Source organism: Monomorium pharaonis, chromosome 8 (genome assembly GCF_013373865.1).
Source record: "Monomorium pharaonis isolate MP-MQ-018 chromosome 8, ASM1337386v2, whole genome shotgun sequence".
In the NCBI taxonomy this organism is placed as follows: domain Eukaryota; kingdom Metazoa; phylum Arthropoda; class Insecta; order Hymenoptera; family Formicidae; genus Monomorium; species Monomorium pharaonis.
In genome coordinates, this window is record NC_050474.1 from 16,726,388 (window position 1) to 16,754,212 (window position 27,825).

A 27,825-nucleotide genomic window follows, 5' to 3' on the forward strand; every position below is an offset into this window, starting at 1 on the left:
TTTATAAATATTTTAATTAAAAATTGTGTTAAAATGGGACACGAGTGGCACACAGGGGGGCTGCGGCGGCGGCTGCGCAGATGAATCAGCTGATGGAGATGCTGGAGATGAGTCTGTTTTACCATGCAATTAAATGCGATTATTGTTTTAGTAAAAAATCTTATTGTTGATTACACAGAATTAAAAATCCTTCAGAATTAAAATATAGACAATAACGGAGTGCGCTGTACTTGAGAAGTCTTTAAATAAGATTCGACTATGAATACCAGCCTATGACCTCATAAAAGGCCGGTATTCATAGTCAAATCTTATTTCAAGATCGTCTCAAGCAATGTCTTAAGATGCTAATACGGCTCTGTGATTGGTTGATGGCATCTTAAGACAGTACTTAAGATGATCTTAAATATAAGATCCGACTATGAATACCGGCCATAGTGCCTTAGTACACCTTTCTTATTACATCATGGTCTTCATAAGTTTATCTATGGCTGATATAAATGTGATGACCGTGCTATTTGTACCCCCATACCGTGCTAGCGTGCTATGCTCCACCGTCCATCCGCCAGTGGGGCACGTAGAGCATTTTCGAAAGGCTTTACTTTTTTATTTTTAGCATAAACTATAATTTAAAAAAAATTTTTTAACTGTTGATTTTGATTCTAGACGTATTTATCTATTTATTGCATTTAAAAAATTTTTTTAATTTAAATGTTGAGTGACAATCTTAAATTAAAGTTAGGGTGCCAGTCATGCCCCACCTTTCCCTAATTATGTTTTAAATCTGACGAATTTGTCGGCGCGCAGTTTATGAGCGGAGATTATTAAATATATTTTTAATAAAATTATAATCGGTAAGATCTAGCTGCGACCGTTTAGGCCTTCTTAACTTTATCGATATGTTAAACATTTATACGGTCTAAGAATTTACTGTTCTCAAATTTTAATTCAATAACTATTCATTTTCTTACATGTAACTTTAACAATTTCAAAGATTGAGAATTAATGTTTATGAGTTTATAATCCATAGAAATAAGTAAATCTTTATATATGATTTTGATAAACAATAAAAATTGAAATATTATTTCATAATCAACTTATATTTATCGTTTTAATCTTAGAATTAAAGTGCAATTTACACTTTATACAAGCAATAAATTATATTAAGTAATCAATTATCACAACTAGAGTTTGCTCTGCTAATTAGTATAGAGTGTCCCAGACTTATTCATTATAGCCATTAATAAAAGTAGATTCCTGAAATCATTTTGTGACGAAAATCCTAAATGTCCAGGTTACAATAATTTTTAAATAAGACAGATTTAAAGTTGTGTAAACTACTCGATGCACGTTCAGATATAGCACACTGCACGCAGTAGTAGTGTTTCTAAATGATTTTTATTTTTTATTTGATTTTGCATACATCTGCATAGAGAGCCTCTGAGGGAGAGAGTGGCAAACTGATCACGTGACCGCGCTTTAACGTCCCCATTAAATCAGAAGAAACGTGGTCTCTCTATCTGTTCTTCTTCTTCTTCTTTAACCTGCTGAATTTCTGTCTCTTGCGAGACAAAGTACCATTTGTTCTTTTCTCCCGTCAGGCAACAGGCGTGGGAAAGAACTGTGCCTTTATTTGGGGTCTGTTCGCGTCACATGCCCCAACATGCTCCTATTCACCCCAACGCACTCTCATACGTTGATTCCGATGACGCCAACCTATTAGAATGCGTTGGAGTGAGTAGGAGCATGTCGGAGCATGGCGACGCGAACAAACCATATGGGTCTGTTTGCGTCACATGCCCCAACATGCTCCTATTCACCCCAACGCACTCCAATACGTTGATTCCGATGACGCCAACCTATTAGAATGCGTTGGAGTGAGTAGGAGCATGTCGAAGCATGGCGACGCGAACAAACCATATCGCTGAGGGAGGGAGAGGGAGGGAGAGAGGGAGAGAGAGAGAGAGAGAGAGAGAGAGAGACACGTGACACACACAAACTGATCATGTGACCGCGTGCTTAACGTCCGCATCGAATCAGAAGTACTGAAATATAATATAACCGGAACGAGTGTGGCGGTAGAATCCCTTTGTTAAAGGTGATGAGGAAGAGAGCGTTCTAAGAAGTATCCTTATCCCTTTTTAACTATTTGTTCATAACCTTTTTACGGGACTGTACAGTCGCGTAAACGCGTTAGTTAAAAAAGGACAAGGAAACCTCTGAGACCCTCTTTGCCGGATCGTGACACTAGCGCTCGCACTCGTTCCAAATATATTATATTTCAGTGATCAGAAGAGATGCGGTTTGCCACTCTCTCCCTCAGAGGCTCTCTACAGGTTTGTTCTTGGTAGTTGTACTGCTGTACTGGTGTAATAAGTTGGAATGAGGAAAAATATATTTGTCTCATTCTAACTTATTGCACCAGTGCAGCAGTGCAGCGACGAAGAACAGGCCTTACATCTGCACGGTACGATGAGCTATATATAAGTGTGCGAATTTCAAACAATTTGATTTACCAACTTTAAACTTTTCTCATTTAGAGATAAGAATTATTGTAACTTCGACATTTTGGTATTAAGGTTATCGTCTTAAAATCTCAGAAATCTGTCATTAACAGGTATCACAGTAAATCTGAAATACCCTGTATATACATAAAATCTTTGCTACATATACTATGTATTAGCAAAACGTTGAGCGAATAATTATATTCAGAATCTAAGGAAAGATCATTTCTCTTCCAATTCTTAAATTTTTGATATATACTATATAAACATATTTATAATTCTTTCAAAATCGTAAAATTATTCGATGCAAAATACAACAATTATCAATGATCTCAACTTTCTGACATTTAACTGACAAGATTACTTCAACATACAATTAGATATACGTACGTGAACGAATAGATTTCAAATCGAACATTTCATTATTACAATTCAGATACATATTCTGTGATAAATAGAAAATAACTACATTCAATTTGATCTTGTAAAAATGAATCTAAATGGATCAAAACAAATTTTAAATAAACACAAACGAATAGAGATCTGTTTCAACGAATATATTCCATCTCTTTTCAATAAATTAAAAGGAAAAAGAGCATGTTATACTTGTTCATTCTTATTGTAAATCTCATTCTTGATTCATCTTTATTAATTTGATATGAATTAATCTATATCTTAATAATGCATTAAAGTTTATTTATGGTTAAATGTGTGCTAAGTACATATTAAATCTAATCGAATAAAATCGTTGATGTTCGAATTGCATCTGAAATTTTCACTCAAACCTCTTTGATTCAAATTCGAATTTTTTCTTGATACTCCTCCCATTACATATTTAAATGTAGTTTAATGTAAATAAGTATTTTTACGAATGTTAATTTCTTTAATAGCAAAAAACTGTAAGAATTTTAAGAAATTTTAGAAAATAAAAATATGTGTGCTAAGTAAAAATTTATAATAAATACTAAAGATAAATGTAGGAGTATTATACTAAAAAATGAGCATTAAATATGTATATTGTACAAATTATAATATACCTGTCAAAGTTATAATATTTTAATGCAGTTCATCAGGAAATAGATTCGAAATTGAAATAATGATTCAAAATTCTCGAACTATTTAAGTTTGAATGTTTAAATTTTGCAAATGAATCAAATTGAATCCACTGTAAATCGTTTTAAATTCGAACCTTTTGCACACCTTTAATATGGATCGATCTTAAATTAATGCATTAAAGTAAAGAAATGAAAATACGTATTCACTATATTATTGTTTGAATCTGTATATGGTAACATCAAAAGAATTACCGTTTAATTATATTATTAGAAGTTTTCATAATTTTTTTTTTTTTTAACAAAGTGGCGAGATTATTATAATTATTTAAAAATTCCACATTTATAAACGTCGAATATTTTTATCTTATTTGTATTATTCACAGAAAATAATTTAATTAAATATAAATTTTTATTGTATGAACATTATATATGTGAAAAGAAACCGCTATATAATATGAAATATTCGCATTCATTATTCGTTCACTTAACGTACGTCCACTTCAATACGACTCATATGTATACAAAAGTTGTATACAATTGTGTCTCTTTAAATTCGGTATAAGCAGATTTCAGCCTTAATTATTGTTTTCCGTTTGACACAAAGATGACAAAATATCCTCATAGTGTTGCATATTTGTTTCAAATGTTTCCAATTGTTTAGTGAGATCTCCTAGTTGTTCTGCAAGCGTCCTTTCTTCCATGAAAGCTTGTAATTGTGGAGCACTCTGACATTCTCGATAAAATGCTCCTACATCGCTATTAGTATTCGTGACGGCAAAAGGAGTTTTCTGTAACAATATTCCAATTATTTGTTTTATGCACAGAAATGTAGTATGAAATTTACTCAAGCTATGAGCATAAAGATATTTTTCGTTCTCTGTGTATTGAAAGTAGTCCCTTTTCTCACCTATTAATTCACACTTAAGGACCATATTTCAACGCACAGGTAACAAACAATATGTGTGCGACATGTGCGGATAAGCTATTGCCTACTCATGCAGATAAACGCACTTGTTTTCGGTTTGTGCGCCAAATTCCTGCACTTACGGACAATAGCCGACTTGTTGTACAATATACTATTTTCTCTGTGTGTGTGTGTACAATTTTATATAAATATAAAATATTTATTTTTATATATTAATTTCATAAATTATGTTTTGAATTATTACTTGTACAATTTTTAATGAAAAGATAAATATAAAATAATACAATTTAAAAATGTGTGTACAGATTAAAAAAAATTATCCATTAAATTTTTTTCATTGGAATAAAATATTAAAAATTATTATTTTTAATAATTCTATTACTTAAAAATTAATGCCTTTAACTTTATCACAATAACACTAGTTTACTATAAAATTTTTTTTACATTATTTTAAACCAGACAAAATGTTTTTTACAGATTTTTAAGTGTTGAAAACATTACAGTAAATTTTATCATGATATCTGATTGGAATTTCCAAATATAACGTTAACTCTTTTAATAAAAAATCTCAACATCACAGAAGTTATTTTTATTAAACCTCAATTATTTTAGGAATTTGACGCTGGTAAAATTTGATTTACGGCATTGTTTTTAGTACTCAAAAATCTATTAGAAACTCGTCGTATTAAAAATAATTTTTTACTGTAAACTAGTGTAATTTTTAAATCAATTGTAAAATAATTGTATTTTTTATCTACAGAAAACAGTTTTTTATTTCTTTACGCTCTATAATAATTTAAATTTGCAAAATTATATATAAATATATATGCATATATATACATACATACATACACAACACATGCACGCTTGCACGCACATATGCACGTCTTCAGATTTAAACTATTATTTAATATATAGCATTTATAATAACTACTAATTTATGTATTTAAGGGAGTTCCTTTGGTCAAGCCCGGCACAACAAGTGGCACAGGGGCTCAAGTAAAAAAAAACTCAAATAACCATTTTGTCTTCTTTTTTTTGCTGTATATGATCTAAAGTTAATAATAGTGAATATGAGAAAAAATTTGCCTATAAAGTACTACCTTTATTACTGAAATAATTTTTTTTTTAATTGAAAATAAACACACACACATTCTTCACTATTATATCACCCTTAAGTAACTAAATAAAACAATTTGAAATTTATGTTATATCACTAGCACACATTTATCACACTTACGTGCTGTATTGCTTCGATTATTGTGAACTTTTTTTATCCTATTAATTATTTCACTCAAACGAGCAAATGCATCGTTTCAAAAATTTAACAGTTACTTTTCTGGATAGCTAAGATGTATCGTTGTAAAGTTTCACTAACATCTGTTCATTACTTCTACGTTTAATACGACGATAAGAACAGAAAAATTATGAAAATTCATTGATTTCCATAAGAATCCATGTAAATAAAATTAATATCTAAATAACTAGCTAATTTAGCTTTCTAAAATTTTGACAGTTAATTTATACTTAATTTGTACTTCTCTAAAAAGTTTCATGAAAATCTGTTCATTTTGATTTAGCAACGGAACTCCCTTAACCCTTTCATGTCTGGTCTTTTTATGCTTACTGTTTTCATATTATTCACATGTTACTATAGGTTTTTGGGGTCACTGATTGATTACAAATCCGCAGTTAAAATTTTAAATTTCAAAAAATTCAAAAAGTTTTACGAAATATGAATGAAAATAAAAATCTAAGAAATATATAGTTCCAATAAAATTCAAGAAACATTAGCATATTTGCCATTGTCTATTTTAAAACTTTGACAATATTTTACTTTTTTTATTCGCCATTTTAAATTTTGACTACGAATTCGTAATCAACAACCCCGAAATTCTTAAGAAATGTGTTTTAATCCAATTGAATCAAATTTCACTTTTTTGACGCCATATTGAATCCGTCATTTTGAATTTTGAAATTTTTACTATGGATTCGTAATCAATGACCCAAAAATCTCTAAGAAATGAGTTTCAATCCAATTGAACCAGATTCCAGAAAAATATGTATATTTTTTTACCCCATTTTGCTACTATTTAAGGGAGGGTATACACGAAGAGATGAAATCTACAAGGTTGCTAATATTTTTCTTCAATAATTTTTGACATAATCTTTAAAATAAGCCCAGATAGAGATTATTATCTTTTTTCTAACGAAAGATATGAGTTTTTGAAGTTTTGGGATGTATACGTGCCACCAGGCATGAAAAGGTTAAACTAACCCTTTAAGTATAGTGGTTTCTTAATATGGAAATAAAATTTAAAAACTGTAATTTTCTTGTTTTTTAAATTGCTTTTTATGACTCTGCCTTTAAAATTTCACACTTTTATATTTATTATAACAGATTTAATATGGTGGATCCAATTTTCAATTGCAAGATGCAACTTGCTGAAACTTACTTTATATACTAGTTTTTGAAATCGCTAAGTTTGAACATAACTTTAACATTGCAAAATTCGAAATAGATTTGTTCATAACGGAATTATATCAATTTGTTTCGTATACTCGAGCTAATGGCACAAATAATTTAAAAATAAATTTAAAAAGATTATTTTACTTTCTATCTTCAATCTATTCCATCTATTATTGGGGACACAGATCTTTTCTAATCTTTTCGATAATTATTAGTTCTGCTTGAGTACATTAGATCTGCAGGTTAGCATTTTTTACGACTGCCATAATAATGATAATAATAATAATTAATTGGATCAGCCCAACAGATTTATTTCTCAGATTAAACAAAATTCACACACACACACACACACACACACACACACGCGCGCGCGCGCGCGCGCGCGCGCGCGCAAACTGAGTAGAATACAATAAATTATTGTGATATGTTTGGATTAAGAGCATCAATTACCAAATCTACCATAATAAAATCATCGTTGGCACTAGTCATTGAACAACTACTTCTTCTAGATCCGTTTTGAGATGCGCATTTCGTAGTTGTATTATCATTATTAAGTCTTTCGTTATTTCCATTGTTGCTGTCGGTAGCAGTGACAGTTGCCATCGCAGTCTTTGTATTAGGTTCCACTAGTGATATCGGAGGAGGTGACGTTTGTTTAGGCGTTAATAGTGAACTGAACGGCACGTCCGGTATCACAAGATCCTCTTCATTGACAATGACAGGTTTGTTTATTACAAATGCGCCAACTTTAATGGTATCGCTCAATGACTTTGACGTTTCCTCGCTACATTTAATTTAAACGGTTATGAAGATATACGTACATCATACGTAATGAAATCTCTGGTGACAATTTTTCTCAAAATTTTTCATATATTAAAATAATTATGATTTCTAAAAAAATACTTAAAAGTTTTTCCAACTTAATTTTTTTTTAGAAATTATAGAACGTGACATATTAAAATTTATCAAAATTCACATATATAAAGATTCGTAGAAAAAATGTAAACTTTCGTACTTTTTATATTTTTCAAATTTGATAAAATTTGTTGCATAATTATAAAATAAAAAAAGAAATTCGTAGAATATGTCAAAATTCATATATATAAAGACCTCTAAACTAGTCTAAACGATACAAAGCAAATTCGATTGTATTGCACTAATATGTACTGATGCACATTAAAACTGCTATTAATCTAAAATAAGTAATATATTATACTTATTTTTTACTCCCAGCATCACAGAAAAGAGGCTTCATTACATGCCTTTTTTAAGAGAGAGAGAGAGAGAGAGAGAGAGAGAGAGAGAGAGAGAGAGAGAGAGAGAGAGAGAGAGAGAGAGAGAGAGAGAGAGAGAGAGAGAGAGAGAGAGAGAGAGAGAGAGAGAGAGAATCTGTTTCGAAATAAGTAAGCTTACCTTGATGTTTTGGAAACGAGATAAACAATTAATAAAAGTAAATAAAGTATTTTGACAATACAGTACATTATATATTATATTAGCACAAATACTTGTCTAATAGTAAATTGTTTTAAATATTTTTATTGGAATATTTTAGCTATTATGTTAGTCTAAAAAAGTATGAAAGTATATTTAAATTAATTCTAAAAAATAACTTCAATTCGTAAAAAAGTCTGATAAATTTCTTTAAAATATTATAAAATATATATTTATAATTTGTAATATAATTAGAAAATTTATATAAAGTTTTAATAAATTCTATATATATTTATTATCGTCGGTCCGAGTCAACACTAGATGTTCGTGTATAATTGTTTTAAATTTACAATACCAGTATGTGCTACGCGCCGACAAATTCGTTTTGAAATTCTGAAAAATTATATTAAAAAACTTTCACCAGAGATATTTTTAAATATTTTACACATTTACCTTTGCTGATATCGCGCATGACGTGGACTTAAATCCGAATGAAAATGATCGCTCTTAAGCATAATAGAATCTCGTCCCTTATGAGTAGGTGATATAGTCATTTTTGTTCTGTAAGAAACTGTCAGAAGGATAGTGCCTACTGGGGTACACAATTGACCTACTCTTACATATTTGTAATTATCACCTAAAAAATAGGTAACATTTAATCATAAATGCTATACGGATAATTTATAAATGTTATAGAATGTAAAGTTAGATAGTAATTAGTTAAAAATTTAATAAATTTTAATTTAAAATACACATACCTGGAGAAAAAATGTTTCATATAAAAACATATATAAATACAATATATAAAAAATATGTCCATATATGTTTATATTAGTTTCCTTTCATTTGTAAAACTTCTGTTTAATATAAAAAAAATAATAGTTATACTGAAAAGATAGAAACTAATTTAAAAAATAATTTTTCTAAAAAAGCTAAGTATGAAAAAGGATTCCGGAAGATATCTGGAATATATATGATTATACTATATGGATAATTTTTCATACTTAGCTTTTTTATAAAAAGCAATACAAAAATTATTTTTTTAATTAGTTTCTATCTTTTCAGTATAACTATTATTTTTTTATATCAAACAAATTTTACAAAAAAAAAGGAAATTAATATAAACATATATAGACATATTTTATATATATTTATATATGTTTTTATATAAAACATTTTTCCCTGGTAGTTTCAAAATAAACCAATTTTGAATTTCAACGAGTTATTTTTAAAATATAAATTTTAAATTACCTTTTTCCATTAAAATAAAAAATTAAACTTAAAAAATGTAGAAGAAAAATACATTCTTGAAAAACCATATTTTTTTGTTATTTCGTATAGACTCAATATACAAATATAATATCTGATGCTCCATATTGTAACTGTTTTATTATTTAAAGTAATTTTAAAATATTGACATTTTAATATTTAATATTAATAATAAAATAATAATAGCAATATAACATAAATAATAATAAATATAGTAATAATTTTTCAAAAATACTTATAATTAAATTATATACTTATATTAATACTTATAAAAATACTTATAATTTAACTATAACATAATTTTTAACTTAGTCTTTGTTTATGCAACTTTTGATATAAATTAATTTATAAGCACTAAATTAGTTTTTTTAATTTTAGTTTTAAAAAAATAATTTAAATAAAAACTGATAAAATATTGAAATATGTCACATATGTACAATGAAAACAATATAATTAGTATAATAATCTTTACTCTTTGGTAATAATCTTTACAATAATTCATAAAGAGCATGTTTTACTTACTCAAAATCAAATGTAAAATATAAATTAAGAAAAACAAGAAATTCTGAATTCCTGGCTAATAAACTGACCTAAATTATGTAGCTGAGGTTCTCCCATGTACATTCGATAGCACATGGTATAAGAATCAGGTCCTTGTCGTCTGCTCAATTTGTAAGCAGGAGTAATTCTCGATACAGAAATCAAAGATTTCAATAAAATCCCCATTTTATTATATACGGTATACGTCACTCGTACAGTCGGGTCGCTTTGCTCCGGCAAAACACCGAGGCTCCAAGTCTCTAAAACCATTTTGTCACCCTCCACTGTTTTCAGAGAAATTTCTATGCATAAAGGTACAGGCGAGCTCAAGATTTCTCCGCATAATGCTCTCTTAGCGTCAGCCGAGACTTCCGGTAATTCCTTTATAGCCAGATTAAACTACAATATCGGATATAAAGATATCTATTTAATTCCTTCCTGATATAATAACAACATGAATAACTGTAGAATTATAAAAGATTGTATGATCTAGTTTATTTGATTTAACCTACCATTTAAAACTTCTTTTAAGAGATAATAATTTCTATAAATCAATTTTTTCTAATATTAAAAAATGTTTTATAGTCTTGAATCGCGTTTAGGTGTCTAAAAAATAAGTTAAATATACAATATGACAAATTCTCACCTCGGATTTCTTCAAACTTTGTAAATTTGTGCAAAGTATTTTAATGCGTAAAATATATTTCTGAAAACAAAAATTGTCGCTCACGTACTGTTATCTTTTTTCCTTTATTTTTCGTTTTATGCTGTCGGTAAGTAAAAAAGTAATAACTTTCATCATTAAACTTTCAAAATTTGTATCAATTAAAAATAAATACTTAAAATTTTATGCTAAAATTAACTTATATTAATTAAAAAAGCAAAAATAAAATAAATATCTACCGCAAATATTTTCTGCTTTAATCAAAAGCATATATATTATCTTATAAAATTTAAAATATAGCAAAGAATAGTTTGTGTTTTTAGTGAAAGTAGAATTGTAAAGATTATATTACAAATAATTAGTTTTTTATATGTATTAAAGTTTAGAGCTAATATTTCTTTAAAATAAATGTTATGACTATATACTCGACTATAACGTTTTCGTCCAAATTTGTATAAAAATTTTGAAAAATAATGAATAAATATTATGATTCAACTAATTTGTTTATTCAACTTAATAGAATTACCTTGTAATTTAAATAAGCAACTCTAGCTTTAATTTCACGTCTTTTAAGATAAAACTTAAAATATTATGTAAAAAATCTTCTAAAATAGCATTTATAAAAAAACAAAATAACTAAAATCTTTGGATTATAATCTTTCAAATTTTTGTTCCAGAACATTTGTCTAATAAATTTAGGTTTCAATTTTGCATCACGGACAACATTTTAAACTGCAAGCCAAGGAGTATTATTAATTAGCTCCACTAGATATTCTTTTTTTGTTAGATTTAAAGGTTATAATATAATGACAAAAACATAATGTAACTGAAATTGACACAAATTTTTAAAGTAGTGAAAATTATCACTTTTCTATTTACCGACGTCATAAAATTAAAATAAGAAAAAAACAGTACATGAGCAACAATTTTCATTTTCAGAAATATATTCTACGCATTAAAAGACATAAATTCACAAAAAAAATCTGAGATAAAGACGTTATACTGCATATTTACCAAAAATACATCTTTAAAGCTCCTGGATATTTGTTACCATGTTGAATTCGTAACGTCAAAAGCAAAATATCATGCTAATAAGAGTTCTTGTATACCCATTTTGAAATAAAAAAAATGTTTCAATAAAATAACATTTTAGATAGCTTTAATATACTTGTAAGACATGCCAAAAACTATGTTTTTCTTTGACAATTAATAAACAATCCTGTCATACAGTGTCTATAACTAATTATGTGATGAGATATGCAGTATATAATTTTGACAACTGTCGAAAAAAAGGAAAATATACTTTCCTGCTGTTTTGTTTGCTAATTTTAGTTTTTGGGAGTGAATTTTAGGAGTCTTACAAATACACACATGTTACAGTTCACTAGTACAAAGCAAATAATATTAATGAAATGGCACGCAAAAAATGAATTAAATTGTCAACACATCATTTTTTCGTCTTATAGTTCTTATTCGCAGCACTTATGAGTGATGAGGAATTCTCAATTAAGAGAAGCTTTAAATATTTCTTATCCTCTAATTAAAAATCTACCTATAATTTTTAGGTATATATTTTGATAATAAATAATAAAAAACTAAAATTATTCTAAAAGACTTTTAATTACATCAGATAAACAAAAATGGATAAAGTCAAAAATTTTTTATATTTTCTCTTGAAAAGATTTGGTAGTGAATTAAAATGAATCAATCTTACTATTTTTATGTAATCCATTTTTTCTTATATATTGGTAAGTAATTTTTCAATATGCGTTATTTACTAAAAGATTGCAATTTTCTTTTGATAAGTTTCAAAACGCAGCCCTGTTGGTGGAACGGTTGAACATAATTGATTAAATTCATAAGAGCTCGATGAGGCCAAGCTGCATTTTGAAGATAACTGTACACACACGGGCATTAATGCCTAGACGTACTAATTTCACTTGTTCAGAATGTATTTCTCTGTTTCCACATTGAAAAGAAAAGCCTAGACATTTCTATCCGCTTATGTACATTATAAGTATAAGAGATACATGATTAAAAAAATGATTTTTAATAAGATTTTTAATAAAATCAAATAGACAAATAGAAACAAATAAAGCTAGAATTTGTTACAATCTTCCTCGAAAGAGATTTTGTCCATAAATCAAAATTAATTCTGCTATTTGTCTATTATAAGTAATTTTCTCATATAAGTAATTTTGTCATATACAGGGTCATTCAGAACATTCGGTCCGTAAAATGACGCATTCCTGACGCAATTTTAAGACGATTTTTCCTTTACAAAAAATTTTATTTAAAGCGTAGTTTTTGAGTTATAAGCCAAAATAGTTAACAAATTACGCGTCGAGTACAGAAGGCAGGCAGGGGCGGCGCGCCACGAGCGTAACACGGGCGCCGCTGACTATCCGCGTCAGCTGACGGGTGATCACCACGCGTAAGTCGCTAACTATTTTATCTTATAACATAAAATTATGCTTTAAATAAAATTTTGGTAAAGAATTAAAAGATTGTCTTGGAATTATGTTAGGAATACGCGTTTCTTAAAATCACTGTAACAACCAAAAGTTGTTCCGGATCGCCGGGCGATAAAAAAGTTAAATTAAAATTTTTTAACAAATTGAATAGATAAATAAAAATGGATAAAGTTAGAATTTGTTACTCTCTTTTAAAAGAAATTTTGATCAAAACGTTGAATCAGTCTTGTTATGTTCCATTTGTTTCTCTTACATACATTTAATTAATTTAAATTTAAATAAATACCTATATTTCAATAAATAATAAATTTAATACTATTTCTTTTATATTGGGTAAACATTTCTTCAAAAATAATACATAAGCATGTACATCTTGAAAATAAAATATACAAAAAGCATAGGGATAAAATTAGATAAATCATATAAACTAAAGGCTTTTACCCAGTCACCGGCTGAAGAATCCGACTTGCATGTGGTGTTCACTTTCTGACCCGATCTCGATTGCACTATGATCTGGGCAGCCCTCAGTGCAAGGTACTTGGTGAACTTCTCCAAATCCTTCCTGTCTTGCATACTTAGCTGTGTTGACATTGTACACATACCGTTGCAATTACAATCTTGCCACTACGCTGAAACAAAAATTTACTTTTAGTAAATATATTAAAATTATAGTTACTTAATTTAAATAAATAATGTTTAGATCATTATTTAAACTTAGTTAAATATTATTTAAACTTACTTTTCTTTAAATTTTAAAATATAAATCTTTTCTTTTTATAATCTTTTCTTTTATCAATTATAAGATAGTAAACCGAGTTATTAAAATTAAAAAGCGTTCTTGTTGAAAACTTCTTGTTAAAAAATATCTGAATCAATTTATATTTAATTCATTATAATATAATACTTGTTAAAATCTAGTAAATAAATTTTTTAATTGAATCCAGATGCTTTAATTTTCAAAATAACATTTTAGTAAATATATGTTTAAATTTACGTTTTTAAGAGAAAAGTTGTCCTGTTTTTACCGATAATTTTCTAGCTCATTAATTTTTTAATTGCATTTACAGAATTAAAGATCGTTCTCCAAGATTCAAGTATAGACAATAACAAAGACGGGTCGTAACAATTTTGTAGGAAAAACGACAAAAAATTTTAAAATTATCTGCTTCTAGCGTCGACTTGTAACAAAATGTGCCTGATGTAAAAATTTCAGACCTTGTACGCATAAATCAAGCCTGGGCCCAATACGAGTAAACATTTACAAACAACGCTACGCTTTCAGATTGAGCGTAAGCGTTCTAATAAAAAAGATTGTTTAGCCAGAAAATTTCGTGTCTAAAAAGAGCAATCTAAAAAATTTTTTTAAATTCTTGTATGAAATTCATGTTGGTATAAAATTCAATTTATAAGCTGATATTAATACATAAACCTTAATTTTAAAAAAGGATTTCCAAATCTATAAAAGAAATACATACAAAATTTTGTTAATGATGTGCACAAATGACTACATTATCGACCTCAATCAAGTTTGACTAGAAAATTATCGGTAAAACAGAACAACTTTAGCATTCGCTTAAAATTACAAAAATAATAAATTACTCTTAAAGTCTTCCTTTACAGACCTATCACTCAGCAACAATTCCTGGGTGTCCCAGATATTTTATTCTTGTTGTTTATTAAATGTTAAACAACTGAGTATTTTCAGGTACATTTTCTCCTTGTTTAACAACCTTGTTTAAACAACAAGAATAAAATAAAACTTGAAGGCCCGAGTAATATTTCTGAATGTAATTTAAGGAGAAATAACTTTTCTTTCCTTCAAAATCAAATCTGGGAAAAAAAAAGTTTCTCTTAAGTTATTCAAAATAGAATTTTGAAGTCAAGATGATCTCTGATGCACTCAAAATAAATATCTTTAAATAAATATTTATATCATAGAAAATACTTTTTACAAATTATAAATATGACTTAATTAATAAAAAAAATTTTAATTAAATATTAAAAAATTACTAATTTATAAAAAATAAACAATAAAATTTATATTTAATAACTAGCCATGCGTTGCTGTGGCTCTCTATTCTTATGCTGTTTTTTTCAAATTTTCTTTGCTTTCGTTGTTTAACTTTCAAGAACCTTGCTTTACTGTTGCTCTTTTTATTTTATTTTTGAATAAGCATTTATTTATCTTTAATAAATCTAATATTCATTTATTCACGTACTTCTAATTTACTTCATTTATTTATTGCCTTTGGCACTTTATTCAATTAATTTGTTTCTATTTATTGTTTTGTATTTTTATTATAATGTAATATAAAATTTATTTTATTAAAACTTTGAAATAATTTTCAATTAAAAAAACCGATTTTTTTTAAATACCCATTTTTCTAAATTAAGCATTTTGAATTAGAGTGTATGTATTTAATTTATTATTAATTAATTTTATGAATCAATATTTCGTTATTTTTTTCTAAAAGCTGCCATAGATTCAGAAATCCATTCAAAAAACTGTTTTAAATAAGTTCCTTTTTTCAATAAAATAACAGCCATCTTTATTTTCCTTATTACCTTAATTTAAACACAATAGAAACATTCTTCTAGTTAGAGAAGTACGGTGTACTGTCTACCTAACACATATTATTAATATTGCTAAAATTTGAAAGATGATTTATCTATTTAGGGAAGTACGGTGTACTGTCTGCCTAACATATAGTATTAATTTTTTTTAAATTAGAAAGTTTTTTAAAGTCTAACATTCTATAAATTTCTATTTAATTTATTATTAATTAATTTTATAAATCAATATTTCGTTATTTTTTTCTAAAAGCTGCCATAGGTTCAGAAATCCATTCAAAAGACTATTTTAAATGAGTTCCTTTTTTTCAATAAAATAACAGCCATCTTTAATTTCCTTATTACCTTAATTTAAACACAATAGAACGATTCTTCTGGTTAGGGAAGTACGGTGTACTGTCTACCTAACATATTATATTAATTTTTCTTAAATTAGAAAGTTTCTTAAAGTTATGTAATATATGAGAAAATTATGCTCTTCAAATAAATAAACTAATTCCTTTTAAAGACAAGTTCTTGAGACAAGTTGTTTGCAAACGCATAATTTACTAAAATTAAAGAAAACTTTTTTTTTCAATATATTTTCAATATATTTTCATAATGCATAAAACATTTTATAAACCCACAACAGAAAAAAAAGGACATTGTAGCATTGTAACAAAACAGCACCATGGCTTTTGTGGTGAAAATTGTAACACATTGTTTATACCAATTTGTAAAGATCGATGATTACACTGTTTGAAAGTACATTGCAAACATCTGGAATGGATTGTCGACAATAATATTTTAACTTAAAAAATAAAAGGTATCATTTTTAATGTAATTTTTAGTGCTTAATATTTTCATGAATTATTAATCCTTACAATTTAAAAAACAACACTCCTACAAACCTAGATAATCTTCATCCACATTTTTTATTAATTTAAAATAAAACTGTTACTTTTCAATGTCAAAGCTTTAAACTTTCGAAGTTAACTTTAAAGCTTTAAATTCTTTCAAAACTTCAAATATTTGAAGTTGCTAAAAAATAATTTAAAGGGTTTTAAAAAATCTCCAAAAATTTATGAATATACTTTCTACAACAAATGTCTGTATTTTATTTTGTTTAAAAAATGTGAAAAAATCAGTCACAAATTTAAAAGTTTGGCTTAAAAACTACAATTTTTTAATAATAAATGCATGTAAAAATATTTTTATGGTTCTCTAAACTTAAGTATAAACTTTTAAAAAATTACAACTTTAAATTTTTCGAAAAGTATAATTATTTAGATATATAAAAATAATTTTCAATAATGCAAAAATATCTTCTCCTGCCTTCAAGAGGCTCAAGGTTATCTTGCTCGCATTTAATCCGATTTGACATTATAATCTTATTTTCTAAATTCCATCTATTGTTTTTTTCAAATGTAAGTTTTTCAAAGAAAAATATTTTTTAAATAAAAACAAACATTCAAATATTAATTTAATTCTCTATTTTGCAATAAATTTTAGAAAATTTTAATTTTTCAGAAAAAGGCAACGTTGCTTACAATCCTGGATACTAATGTTGTACACAGAAATCAACACATTGTTGCGTATGTTAAGTTAGCCCTCCATACATTAAAATTCGGTAGTTCTGATATGAATTCCCATTTCATTTTAAAGAGATAAAGAGTTCTCTGTAGTTTAGAAAAAAAAATTCTATTGTTTAACAGTCGGAAATTAAAATTTAAAAAATGGGGTGCTAACTTCTTATCGAAATTTCAGATCGAATAGTTCTGAATGGTTCAATAGCATCATTTTGCGATTATCTAGAGTTCCTAAAACGTAAAAAAATTTTCGATTAATTAAAAAAAATTGTTAAAAATTTGATTTTAAAATACAATAGTTCTAAGATGTTTCTATTGTTATTTTGTTTATTTCAAAGAGTTCTTAACAAATAAAAAAAATTTAGATTAAAAAATTAAAGAATTATAGACTATAGATGAATTTCAAAATCAATTCAAAATGACATGTGTCTGCTTATCATGTTATCCAATCGCTTTGGCTTGTAAGACTTTTCACCAGAACTCGTCGAGAACTATCCAGAAACGTAATTAGAACTATTTGGAACTTCAAAAAATTTATCGTCCATGAGACTTAAAAAATTTTGCAGTCGCTTTGCAAATTTGCTACATGCTATACGTAGTTTACAATTGTTCCTTTATTTTGTTTTATTATTTGACTATTATTCATTTTTAATTTATATCTATGTATGATTCATGGACTTGAGGCATAACATGCTTCATATTTCGTTTGGCTCAAATTTATAAAGTTGTTATGTCGTAATTAAGTAGTGTACCTTTATCTGAAAAGAACCAAAATCAATGATCAAAACGTAATATATTTAATAAACGGATTTGCCAGAAAGTCGACCTTATATTATTGACTTAGTTAATTAAAAAATTTTGCGATTACCATTTTATGTGACAGCACTTTGCAAACCGTTGATCCGACCATTTTGACTTGTGAGATTTTTCGCGAGAACTCGTCGAGAACTGTCCAGAAATGTAATCAGAACTATTTGAAATTAAAAAAAATTTTTTGACCAAGGGAATTAAAAAATTTTACGATCATCGTTCTAATATGTGACAGTACCATAGTTTTGATTACATTTTTGGGTAGTTCTCGATGAGGTTTAGCGTAAAATCTTACAAGTCAAAACAATCGAATCAACGGTTTGCAAAGTACTGTCACATATTAGAACGGTGATAGCAAAATTTTGTAAGTCTCGTGATCGAAAAACTTTTTGGAGTTCTGAATAGTTCTGATTACATTTTTTAATAGCTCTCGACGAGTTCTGGTAAAAAATCTTACAAGCCAAAACGATTGGATTACATGATAAGCAGATACATGTCATTTTTAACTGATTTTAAAATTTCGTTTATAGTCCATAATTCTTCAAATTTTTTATTTAAATTTTTTTATTTGTCAAGAATTCTCCGAAATAAGCAAAATAACAATAGAAACATCTCAGAACTATTGTATCTTAAGATCGAAATTTTAACCATTTTTAATTTTTTTTTAATTAATTGAAAACTTTTTACGTTTCAGGAACTCTACATAATCGGAAAATAAAGCTATTAAGCCATTTAAAACTATTCAATCTAAAATTTCGATAAGAAGTTAGCACTCTATTTTTTAAAAAATGTTAAGAAAAGTCAATTTTCCGACTACAAAAGGAACCTAAAATTTGAGTTCCATGGATATCTATAAGCCGTATAAAAAGTGAAAATGACGAGTGAGACCCGATTGCGCACATAAGTGATTGGACACAGTAGTACTTCCCGATTGGACACCGTCCCAATTGGACACAAACCCGATTGGACACGGACTCGTTAGACACAGACCCTATTGGACACGGATCTAATTGTATACGACCCATTTGCACACGGACCCGATTGCGCACTGACCCGTTTGCACACGGACTCGATTGCGCACCGACTTGATTGCACACGACCCGTTTGCACACGGATCCGATTGGACACAAACTCGATTAGACACAGACCCGATTGAACACGGATTCAATTGGACACAGTCTCGATTGCACACCATCCCGATCGGACACAGTCCCGATTGGACACGGACTCGATAGGACACGAACCCGATTGCGCACCGACCCGATTGCACACGGACCCAATTGCGCACCGACCCGATTGCATACGACCCGGCCATCGGACGTAGCCATCGGAGCAGCACTAGAACAAAAAATTAGTGAAACATGGGCGCCAGTAGCATTTTTGTCGCGCAAGCTGACACCCACAGAAAGAAACTACTCAACATACGACCGAGTGTTACTAGCCATCTACGCAGCAATCAAACAATTTCAACACCTCCTCGAATGCAGGGATTTCGTCATCGTCACCGATCACAAGCCGCTCACATACGTTCGGCAACGACTTGACAAGGCTTCACCCCGGCAACTGCGACAACTGGACCTGATTTCCCAGTATTTGATCAACATTATCCACCTCGCTGGTAAGGAAAACATCATCGCAGACGCACTTTCGCGTGTAAGTACATAAACATGCTCACTCTTCTCAGCCGAAAAGAAATCGCCAGAGCGCAAAGCCAGGACGACGAATTGCCAGGAATTCTGCAAGGATCAATATCGTTAAAATTGCAACGACTCAACATAAAGGACGCAACACTACACTGTGATGTCAACACAATAACACTCCGCCTCTATATTCCCAGCAGCATAAAGAAAATTGCGTTCGAATCAGTACATAACTTATCTCATCCCGAAAGACGCATTACGTCACGGGCACTAAGGGAAAAATTTGTATGGCCAGGCATAAAATCCGACGCATTAAAACGGTCGCGAGAATGCCTCGCGTGTCAACGAACAAAAATTCAAAGACACAATTGCACCATCCCCGAAGGCATAACAGTTCCCGACGCTCACTTCAAACACATCAATCTAGACATTATTCACATGCCCCCAATCGACGGCTACAAATTTTGTCTTACAATCATTGACCGCTTCTTCCGCTGGCCAGAAGCCGTATTCTGAAGGACGTCATCGCGCCAACGATGGCGACAACACTTTTCGACCACTGAATCTTCAGATACGGTACACCGCTATAGATCACCACTGATCAAGGCCCTCAATTTGAATCAGCCCTCTTCAACGCACTCTCATTTCGTCGATGCCAAAAAACCAGGACCTCTCTATATCACCCAGCCTCCAATGGCATCATTGAGATAACATCGCACCATAAAAACAGCACTCATGTGCAAATCCCACATCCCGTGGACGAGTCTGCTGCCTTCAGTCATGCTGGGGATACGCACAACTTACAAAGAAGACCTAAAAAGTTCGCCAGCAGAAATACTTTTCGGCATGACACTCAGAATACCAGGACAATTCTTTGTGCACCAAAGCCTCGACGCAAATCCGCAAGCCTTCATCTTACAACACAGGAAGTTCATGCGCCAAATTCGTCCCGTTCCGACTTCGAACCATACCAAATCACGCTCGTTTAAGCACGAGAACATGGACACATGTACCCACGTTTTTATCAGATGCGACCACGTCAAGGCACCACTGGAACCACTGGATACACGGGCCCTTATGAAATAACAAAACGAATCAGCGACAATCTGTTCAAACTACGAATAGGAAATAAAGAATAAAACATTTCAATAGAAAGACTAAAACCGGCGCACTTCACAGTCGACAAGGAACAATAACAAGAGAAGGACCAGAAAGAACACGAGCAACTACCACAAATCCAGAGCAACCAAGGAACGTCAACCCAAACAGAACGTTACCCACGGAAGATGTCGAAAAGTAAAAAAACCGTCACGTTTGCCTCTCCTCTCCAGTCTCCACCTGTGATAACCGACAGTAAAAGCAAACCGACTAGAGGTGGAGTGGATGTGACAACCTCTGCTCCAGAGGAAAAAAACAGCGCGCCGGTCAATCAGAGAGCTGAACAAAGAAAAAGAAAGCAAAGCCTTCTCCCACGCGAAGTGTTTGGGATACTTCGAGATAATAACGTTCCTTATACAAATACACATCTTAATAATGCAGATTAGTCAGTACTTTATTAAAACTTATTGTAATACAAATACATTAAAGTTCCTGTTTTATCTTGGAAGTAAAAGGTTTATAACGAGTGATTATAACCTTCCTATCTTGTTATCATATATGCAATAGTGATATGATCCACAGGAGCGTCTCAGATGCGCACAGTGTAAAACAGACATCACCAATCAGATTGCTGAATTAGTTAAGGTTAGGATAAATTTATAGAATTTGATTGATGGTGTCCGTTTTACACGTCTATGAAGCTGGAAGAACAAGGTCGTCGAAAATGAAAAACAATAGCATGAGAATTAGGTGCTTTTTAGGTGCTATTTAGGTGCTCCATTCAAAAATTAGGTGCTCTTCCCGTTTTTCCGGAAATTAAAATTATGCGTTGTACTGCCAGCTTGACGTAAGCTAGCAGCGCACCCAACTAATATCACTAAAAGAAGAACCCTAAAAAAATCGAAAGGGTTCCATAATTAGGTGCTTTTGAATGGTCAAGCTTATTAAACCTTTTCGGTTTATTTCGGGATCTTCCTTCAATGACATTAGTTGAGTGCGCTGCTAACTAAGGCGTGGGTCACTTAATTCGCTAGTGCTACATTAATAAGGCACTTAATTAAAACCTATTTTCTGTATATAAATTTATTTTTTATTCCAATCATTTATAACATTTTTTTCTTGATATCTATATCGTTAAAGGGGTGTTTTTGAGCGAAAGGGTAGTGATACGACTCCGCGAGCTTGACTATTCAAAAGCACTTAAAAAGCACCTAATTATGGAACCTTTTCGATTTTTTTAGGGCTCTTCTTTTAGTGATATTAGTTGGGTGCGCTGCTAGCTTACGTCAAGCTGGCAGTACAACGCATAATTTTAATTTCCGGAAAAACGGGAAGAGCACCTAATTTTTGAATAGAGCACCTAAATAGCACCTAAAAAGCACCTAATTCTCATGCTATTGTTTTTCATTTTCGACGACCTTGTTCTTCCAGCTTGATAGACGTCCGTTTTACACTGTGCCCATCTGGGACTCACTCCTACTGCACAGTTCCACTTCAAAATATTTTTTTTATTGAGAGGAAAATAAGAGATTCTGAGATCTCAAAAAACTTTCTTAAACAAATGTGGCGGCTATGACCATTAACAGTTGACAGCCTCAGATGTTCTTAAATTTGGTTTTGCCTGAATTTTACTTCAGACAAATTAAATAATTTTCCTTTGCCGACAAACGTCGCATTATGAATTTGCTCGTAATTAAAAAGATCTCTAAAACTGTATATAAGAAGGCACAATTCAACGTCTCTTCGCTCACTAAGCGAATGCAATACCGGCTCTCCAAGCAAGTGCCCGCCTCTCTTCTTGAGAGGAAATCTCCAGATGTCTGGACGCTGCACAGAATATTTTCCCTGGAAGTTGATTCCGATCGACTTTCCACAGCCGAAGTATTACGTTGACGCCTGCACGCAGACGATTCACTTCGAGACATCAACGCAGACGGAACTTTTAAACTTTTCAAAAGAAAAAGAGAAGAAAGAAGAAAAATACGGACCAATCTTGGTCACTCTAACTAAACCTCACATCTCATATAGAGAGAGAAAAATATAAGAAAGACTCTTTGTTCGCGCTGAAAGGCACACTTAATCCATTAAAAGTTAATTGTAGAGAAAGGAAATAAAGATATTCTTGAAAGACAAAGACCACAATCTCTAATTTTTACTGCAAGCCAGTACTCCACACAAAAATCAATTGCACGCAAATTATCCAGATTTGTAGAAAAAGAATTAATTTGTTACTATTGGTTGGCTTTTAATTTCCTTAAACTACAGTGCTAATGATTTAAATTAAACTAATTAAAGCAAAAATATCTTTTTGGATAAATTACATAAACATAGTTCAATATATCAATCATTTCTATAATTTTTGCCAGTTTATTCCGTTGGACAAAATGAAACAGAAAAAGCCACATTTACTTTTTTTTTTTTCATTTGTTGTATACTGTGGAGTGTGGACTTTTCCAGCCAACTCTAGTGATTTTTACAATAATAATTGGCCTATTCTTTTTAACTGCACTGTTGCACTAGTGCAATAAGTTAAACTAAGATAAGTATATTTTTCTAACTTATTGCACAAATGCAACAATGCAATTAAAAAGAACAAACCTAATATTTTACAAATAAGAGAACGATTTGAGACTATATCATTAAATGCCACTTGAATATTTTAACAACTGCAAAAGTATTTGTGTTTGTGTGTGTGTGTGTGTGTGTTTGTTTGTGTGTGTGTGTGTGTGTGTGTGTGTGTGTGTGTGTGTGTGTGTGTGTGTGTGTGTGTGTGTGTGTGTGTGTGTGTGTGTGTGTGTGTGTGTGTGTGTGAAGTTGGCATCTCAGCTTTCTGCACCGTAAGCTTTCATGCAAGTTCTACTTGCACCTGCAATAGTTCTACAGTTCTTGATAGTTTATAGCAGTTCTGCTAAATTAATATAAAAAATAATAGTTAAAAAATATGATTATAGAAATTATAGAGATTATAGAAGTAATTCTGGTCTTTAATTGTCATTAAATAATTTTTGAACTCATGCATTGCCACCCCATCACAAGAGTAAAACGTCATAGCAAGACATCTAAATGACTTTAACATTTTCCAGTTCCACAATAGTTTCAATTCTTTTGATGAGTATTGTCGAGAGTTCAGGCCTTCAACTACTTTTATCAAAAAAATTCCTACCAAAATGTGTTAAAGAAGTTGATTAGAACTCACTATTTAACATTTTACTCTTGTAATAGAGTAACAGCGCATGAGTTTAAAAATTATATTTCTATAATCCATCAGGAACTATAGAATTCAAGTATTACAAAATTTCAAAGTGAAAATTGTTATTTTTTGAAACTTGTTGCAATGAAAAGTTAGCATTTCATATTTTCAACCTATTATTTTTTATATTAATTTGGCAGAACTGTTGCAAGTAGAACTTGCATAAAAATTTGCAGTGCAGAAAGTTAAGGTGCCAACTTCACACGCACTATAAACAATTCCATGTTGAAATTTCTATCTCACAATATTTAATAAATGTTTTAAAAATAATATAAATTGAAGGAGCATGTAAGTCAAGCAAGATGTTTATGCTAAATATTTGTAAATAGTTTATTGAAAAACAATTTCTTCATGAACGTTTTCAACTCTATTATCAGGTCATCTTCGGTATGTCATTAAGATTAAAAGATTCCTCTATAAGAATATAATTTAAAAAATTACATTAACATGTAATAAACTCGAATGTTTTAAAGGTTAATTAGAGATATTTTACTTAACAACTCATTTAAGCAAAAACTTCTTAAGGGAGTTCCTCTGCTCAGACCCGACACAACAAGTAACACAGGGGTTCAAGTAAAGAAAAATATTCAAATGACTATTCTGTTGCCTTCTTTTTTTGCTGTATATGGTCTAAAGTTAATAATGGTGATAATCAGAAAAAAATCGATTATAAAGTATTACCTTCATTATGGAAATTTTTTTTTTAATTGAGAATAAACATTTTTCACTATTATACCACCCTTAGATAACTAGATACAACAATTTAAAATTCATGTTATATCACTAGCACATATTTACCACACTTAGGTGCTGTATTACTTCGATTATTCTAAACTTTTTTTATCTTATCAATTATTTCATTCAACGAGCAAGTGCATCATTTCAAAAATTTAACAGTACTTTTCTGGACAGATAAGATGTATTATTGTAAAGTTTCACTAACATCTGTTCATTACTTCTATGTTTAATACAACAATAAAAACTGAAAAATCTTGAAAATTCATCGATTCCCATAAGAGCCCATGTTAATAAAATATTTAATATCTAAATAACTAGTTAGTTCAGCTTTCTGAAATTTTGACAGTCAATTTATATCACTAATTTGAACTTCTCTATAAAGTTTCATGAAAATTTGTTCGTTTTGATTTAGCAAAGAAACTCCCTTAAAAACTTTTAATAAACGTACTACTCTCGTTAGCGTTGCACACCTTGAAAACACGTGTAACCATCACACCACTGTCTGTCGATACAGCCAGAGATCAGGAATGACAAACGGATGGCTGGTTTATGCGCGTTCGGCGCGTGTTCGATTCACTCGGAGTTCTATACACGGACTTCGAAATTCGTAGGTGGACTTGAGCGCACGCACGACACGCTTCCTCCGAAGATTTCTCGGTGGAATCGGCATCGTCGCGTCGCACCACGTACGATCGCACGGATACTTCGGGTGTTCACAAGAAAAAGTTGAGAAAGATTTCTATATCGTCGGAAATAACTTTACTTCGAAAAAAGAGTCAGAGAAGAAGTTAGGTAGAGAGATCCCAAGAGATTATTAAAAAGTTCACTCGCGAGGAGCAGTCAAATCACGTACGAATACCAACGAGATTTTCCTCTCTCCCTATGTATGCTATTACAAATCGATTGAAAACGAACTGTCGTCACTGAACATTGCCCTCTCGCAACGCGACAACTATAGTATAGATATAAAGTCGTATAGACTATAAATGTATAGACCCACAGGCACACTTGTATCAAAGGCTGCGTTCCGATATTCACTACCAGTCATGGTGGAAGAATACAAGGTGTGCTCTTGCGCATATGAGTCTAACAACCAATAAGAAATGTGCTCCAGATAAAGACCTATGATCAAAGATTCGCCAATGGCGAACACAATTTTGATTGGTCACTTGAGTCACATGGTTTATCCGCCATTGCGTACCCACGCTGAGCGAGGAAGAGGGGAGAGTGCTCTGTGTTGAGCAGTTAGGTTAAAGGAATATGGCCGGTATTCATAGTCAAATTTTATTTCAAGATCGTCTCAAGCAATATCTTAAGATGCTAATACGGCTCTGTGATTGGTTGATGGCATCTTAAGACAGTACTTAAGATGATCTTAAATATAAGATCCGACTATGAATACCGGCCTATGTGTCAGAAATTATAAGGTAATTCAATCTCTGCACTCTCGAGGGTCACTATTTTTGACGATACACTCAGGAAGAACAAGAAAAATTAAATTTGCATCTGTTATATGGCTGTATACAACTTGGAGCAGGCTCGCATTGTTTACTATCTCCACTACTCCAGACCCCAGCTCCAGATCCCAGCCCCCATCCAGCATAGACCTTATAGATATGGACCGGCAATTGCCTACAGTTTGTGTATAGAAAACGGTGTCCAGGGGATTTATTACGGTTCTTGGGTGAGTTCACTCACTGTGAAAATGTGAAAAGTGAACAACAGTGATTGGTGTATATCGTTAGTTCTAAAAGTATACACCAATCAGTGGAGGTAGTGCTGGAAATGTGAAAAGTAAGTGAACTCATCTAAGAACTGTAATAGACCGCGGTAAGGAGCCAAAATCCATAAAAAACTAGGGGAGAATGTTGGCAATGATGGAAAATCTCTAGAATCCATAAATTTATTTCTGAAGTTGACAACACTGTTGTGCTTTCGGGAGTAGCATGGGATGCGTGTAGTGCAGAACCGTAATTCTGACAGATGGTACGTGAAAGACCAAAATAACCTCGCGGAGATGACAGGTCAGCAAGATGCAGGTTAGTGCTAAATATTAAACTTTAATAAAATTATTAATTTAGGATGTTTACAATACGAGTTACTGTAAACTGTCTTTGCTGTTTAATTCTGACTGCATTTACTATGTAAAGATTATCTTTCTTATAAAATTATGTGATATTTACATGTTTACTTTAATAATTAAATAAATAAATAAATAAAACCAGAGTTGTATTTATTAATTAATTTAACACTAAAGTCATTTGTGTTGTAAAGATCCTAAATTAATAATCTCAGATCAGTCTTTCTATAATAGTATTGATATTACAATGTAAAATTATATTATTATTACCAAAATACCAAAAATAATATAGAATTATTATTTCTTAAAAGATATAAACGTATAAATCCTTTTTTGTAAAGATTTAATGATTATATAGATCCATCAAAAATAAAAGATTAATTAGTAATTAATCTTTTACCTTTGATAGGTCTGTATTAATTAGTAATTAATCTTTTACTTTTAATGGGTCTGTATGATCATTAAATCTTTACAAAAAAGTATTTATACATTTGTATTCTTTAAGAAATAATAATCATCTCATATTATTCTTGGTATTTTGGTGATAATAATATTATTTCACATTGTAATATCGACTATTACAGGAAAACTGATCTGAGATTATTAATTTAAGATCTTTACGATACAAGTTACTGTAAACTGACTTTGCTGTTTAACTCCGGTTGTATTTATTAATTGAATTATTAAAGTAAACACGCAGTAAAATCACATAATTTTATGAAAAATATAATCTTTAGATAA

The 27,825-nt window shown here is 30.3% G+C and overlaps 1 protein-coding gene and 1 long non-coding RNA gene across 4 annotated transcripts; both read right to left on the bottom strand.

Moving 5' to 3' along the window:
- Window positions 1-651: 651 nt before the first annotated feature.
- LOC118647064 lies at window positions 652-3,429 on the bottom strand. The gene is made up of 2 exons (XR_004964374.1): window positions 2,456-3,429; window positions 652-1,435 (listed from the first exon to the last, which is right to left on the bottom strand). It is a non-coding gene; the product is annotated as an uncharacterized LOC118647064 (long non-coding RNA).
- Window positions 3,430-3,868: 439 nt separating this feature from the next.
- On the bottom strand, window positions 3,869-26,024 carry LOC105837706 (autophagy-related protein 13). 3 transcript variants are annotated; one of them, XM_036291254.1, is made up of 6 exons: window positions 25,475-26,024; window positions 13,771-13,953; window positions 10,242-10,590; window positions 8,836-9,019; window positions 7,411-7,735; window positions 3,869-4,344 (listed from the first exon to the last, which is right to left on the bottom strand). In XM_036291254.1, exons 1-6 carry the CDS (start codon window positions 25,493-25,495, stop codon window positions 4,132-4,134), a joined length of 1,275 nt encoding a protein of 424 aa, XP_036147147.1. In that variant the 5' UTR covers window positions 25,496-26,024; the 3' UTR covers window positions 3,869-4,131. The 3 variants fall into 3 exon arrangements, with proteins under 3 accessions (XP_036147147.1, XP_036147146.1, XP_036147148.1); XM_036291253.1 differs by having other exon boundaries at window positions 7,402-7,735; window positions 25,475-26,022; XM_036291255.1 differs by having other exon boundaries at window positions 7,402-7,735; window positions 13,771-13,958; window positions 25,475-26,020.
- Window positions 26,025-27,825: the final 1,801 nt, after the last annotated feature.